This window comes from Mytilus trossulus, chromosome 7, assembly GCF_036588685.1.
Source record: "Mytilus trossulus isolate FHL-02 chromosome 7, PNRI_Mtr1.1.1.hap1, whole genome shotgun sequence".
NCBI lineage: Eukaryota > Metazoa > Mollusca > Bivalvia > Mytilida > Mytilidae > Mytilus > Mytilus trossulus.
Genome location: NC_086379.1, coordinates 41,161,672 through 41,165,528, shown reverse-complemented (window position 1 = coordinate 41,165,528; position 3,857 = coordinate 41,161,672). Strand labels below are relative to the sequence as shown.

General features: G+C 32.6%; 2 protein-coding genes across 2 annotated transcripts; both read right to left on the bottom strand.

Annotated features, from left to right (window-relative positions):
* Positions 1 to 873: 873 nt before the first annotated feature.
* Positions 874 to 1,825, bottom strand: LOC134727037 (toll-like receptor 4). The gene has a single exon (XM_063591424.1). The coding sequence runs from the start codon at positions 1,710 to 1,712 to the stop codon at positions 876 to 878; it is 837 nt and encodes a 278-aa protein (XP_063447494.1). The 5' UTR covers positions 1,713 to 1,825; the 3' UTR covers positions 874 to 875.
* Positions 1,763 to 3,329, bottom strand: LOC134726405 (chondroadherin-like). Its single transcript, XM_063590807.1, has 2 exons — positions 2,124 to 3,329; positions 1,763 to 1,783 (listed from the first exon to the last, which is right to left on the bottom strand). The coding sequence occupies exons 1-2, from the start codon at positions 3,327 to 3,329 to the stop codon at positions 1,763 to 1,765; spliced, it is 1,227 nt and encodes a 408-aa protein (XP_063446877.1).
* Positions 3,330 to 3,857: the final 528 nt, after the last annotated feature.

Below are 3,857 nucleotides of genomic sequence, written 5' to 3'. Positions count from 1 at the left end.
AAAACGTTTCATTCTACTTTCTGTTTTAAAGACCATTAGGTCTCTCTTGTTTTGTTGGATTGATACACAACTTCAAAAAAATTGTAAGCTGAAATTTCATCGGCTGATGCAATGATAACCCGAAACGAAAGTAATATGGATTGTTGTCAGATCCTTGTAAGCAAATCTCTGTATTTCAAACAGATTGGCTTTGTTTGTTTGTCTATTAAGCCATGGTACCGCCTGTTGTTATGCGACTAAAAGTCGGTGATGGCTCTTTTATGTCTTATTCACACATCAATTATAATAGTTCATAGCATTATATATATCGTTTTTGTTTTTGTATGAAAAAAAGCCTTTGCAGTCATTTTTGGTTCTGTACTATTTTCTGATATTACTACAATAACTGTAATAATATCGAATCAATTTTTTTATTGCTTCATACGCTCATTTCAACAATCAGTGTCTCTTCAGTAAAGCACGAGTCCATAGTATTAAAAAATGTAAAATAAAGGTTGTTTTATTGGTATATCAAAAATGTAGATTTATATTGCAGTTTATTTATGGTTGCTCATTCTCTAAAATGGACTGCCAATTCGAACCCATTCAGTTCTTTAAGCATATGTAACGGTTGGTCAGTCTACTTAGACTTTTTATTGTTCCCTTTGGTTTAGGCTTGTTTTGTACGTCTAGAGGCGCTGTTTCTGTGGACTGTCGGACTGAATCCTATTTACAGAAATTCATCTTATTCCTTATTCGAATTATTAACACCAACATGAAAATAAAGATAGGCTTGGTGTTGTTGTTTGATTCTAATCCAACAGAAAAACAACATTAAGAGTAAGACTTGTGTGTTTTCTAAAACCCCCACACATTAAATTTCATAATGCCATTTGTTACGGTTTCACGGCTAAGTATAGTTTTTCCCAAAACTGGTGACCACTGAACGCTTGAGTAGATTCACGAACGATATCATCTGCTTCTATACATGTTATCCGTTCCCAAATATCTAGCAGGTCACTGGGCATGTCCGATGGTGGAATATCTTCTAGCAATATTACAATTAGCGGCTCAAGATTTTCTTGATACATTTGCATACGTGCCATGTCGAATTCAAATTTCCCCCATTTACTTTTCAGATAATTGTTTGTCATTATAAAAAGAACTTTTCGACTATCTTTGATTGCACTTATGATATTATCAGCGATATAAAGTCCAGCAAGAAAATCACGTTGATGAAGACAGAGCTTAAGGCCCTTCTCTTTCTCAAGAAAAGCAACCACTTTATCCGACAAAAACTTTTGGTCAGTGTGATGATAACCAATAAATACATCATACGTAAAGTTAGTTCGAGTGTTAATGTCTTTATATAACCGATACTTCCACCGAATGTTGTAATACCAATATTTTAGTGCTATTCTGTATTTACAAAACCATGACGCCATTATTACAAATATAACGACACTTGATGATAATATTATAGATATTGTCAGGTATGTAGTTGAAATGCAGTTTAACTTTGTTTCACGAAGCTTAGAATACGCCATTTTAGTCGTCCGAGCTAATCCATCCGTATCAACACATGGATAATTTCTTTCTGCATCAAGTTTAACATTTGTTTTAAATAACCATTCGATAAAATCTACAGTGTCACAGTTGCATTTAAGTGGGTTTCCAGTTAGAAAAATTGTCAAATTGCACCCGTCGCTCACCGCCTTATCGATATCATCCATCGAGTACTTGTGTATATATTCTATTTTGTTTTTTCTTAAATCTAAATGTATCAATTTACGAAAATCTGATACTGTTATTGGAATATCAGTAAACTCATTTGTATCCAGAATAAGTTTTTTCAATGAATGCTTTTGGTGGACAAGAAATTTAGAAACAGACAATTCCAAGTTATTGTGGGAAAAGTCTATATATTCTAAGTGAACCAATCCATGTAATAAATTTTCAAACTGACCATAAATGTTAATCGAATGTGATAATTTTACGTTTTGGAATGTCAGATGTTCTAGGCGTTTAAAATATCTGAAAAATGTTGGTGACAACAAAGAACAATCAGAACCCGAAAAGTTCAAGGTTTTGAGGTTTGAAAACCCCAAAATTGTCGTGTTGCAAGAAATATAATGAGCATTTGCAAAATCCAATACTTCAACATTGTACCCACCAACTACTTTTACTTTTGAGGCTAATTTTGTATTTTTTGTGATAATGTTTGAATAGTTGATGAATTTTAAAGTAGATGGTAATTTTATTGTAAACCCGCTAGGGGTCCCAATCAAATTATTTTGTAAAGTCTTTTCACCAATGAAGGAATAAGGATTCTGCGAGGATAAGTCCACATATTTTAGATTACTCAATAAATTCAACTCAAATAAATATTCTTGATGACGATTGAGGGAGTTTCCTCGCAGGATGAGTGTTTCGATACAGTTTCTATATTTCATGCCATAGAGAAAACCAAGCCGGATTTCAATTAATGAATTCGATTCTAATGAAATTTTTCTGGCACAAATATTACCTAGTAATACACCGTCTCTTTCCGATAGTGTATCAAAATGTTTTCCAAAATAGAAATTATTGTTGTTCAAAAGTATTGATGACATATTATGCCCTCTGAACGCAACAAAAGATGGAAGCAAATTACTTATTTGAATAAAACGGTTTTGGTATATACTGATAGATGTCAAGTGCTGTAGTGGGAAAAATGCCCCGGTTTCTACTTTGCGTATTTTACATGACAAAGGAAAATAAGTAATAGGTAGTCTACGTAGGTACTTGAACGTGTCGTTGTGTAGCATTTCATAGTTACAAGGCTGTAATCTAAATTGTTCAAGGTTGGTTAACTTTGAAAATCCTTTTCCAAATTTTTGTCCGTTGATGCCGTTTAAAGATAAAATTTCAAGACCTTCCAAATCGCTCAGTTGTCTATCTGGATACTCAGCAAACGCATTGTAACGTAAATCCAATCGTTTCAATTGAGGCATAGACTGAAACACACCATTAGGCAACCCATCGCTCCTTATAACGTTATGACTTAAATCTAACGAAACTAGTTCAAGTAAGTTGTAAAATGCTAGAACTTCAATCCTTTCAACATAAGAATGAGATATAATCAATTTCCGCAGATAAGGTAGTCCTGTGAATGAACGATTATACAGTGTCTTAATACGATTCCCACGAATGTCCAAAACAGTAGTATTTTCTGCGCAGTCGTCGGGTACTGAAGAAAGATTTTGATATACACAGAGACAATACACATTTTCACCGTCTGTATGTCTTTTACAAAGATCTTCGGCGAGGACAATTGTCAGTATTAAAGCAGAAGCCACAATGTACCTCATTGCGGACATTAACAGTGGAAATTTTTATATAAGTTTAAATTTTTAATGTAAAATGTATAATAAACAAGGAAGTTTTAATATACACTATTACAAAAATTATTTAAATCTATTACGATCAAGGTGATCATATTTCTATACCCAACCAACCTTAGGGTTACAACGAGTAGAAACCTAGGATTTATGAAACCTCGATTTAATAAAATAGTGGATATTTTGTCCCTATAACGTACTTTCTGATTTAACTCAACAAGTAAAAAAAAAAAAAACACCAAAAAACACCTAAAAAAAATATGAAAACATCGAAATTTTACAAAATCATAGAATCTAAATGACATAATAAAAAAAATGGCGAAACAAAATTCTACGATCGAATCTTTGATATTATTGTTGTAAATACATTTTTATGATGGTCAACCAATGGATCATGCATATCAATTATATTGTCATATTTATAAATATGCCTTTTTGAAAAAAGAATGAAGTATTTCTTATCCCAGTCTTAGATTACCATAGCCGTATTTGACACAA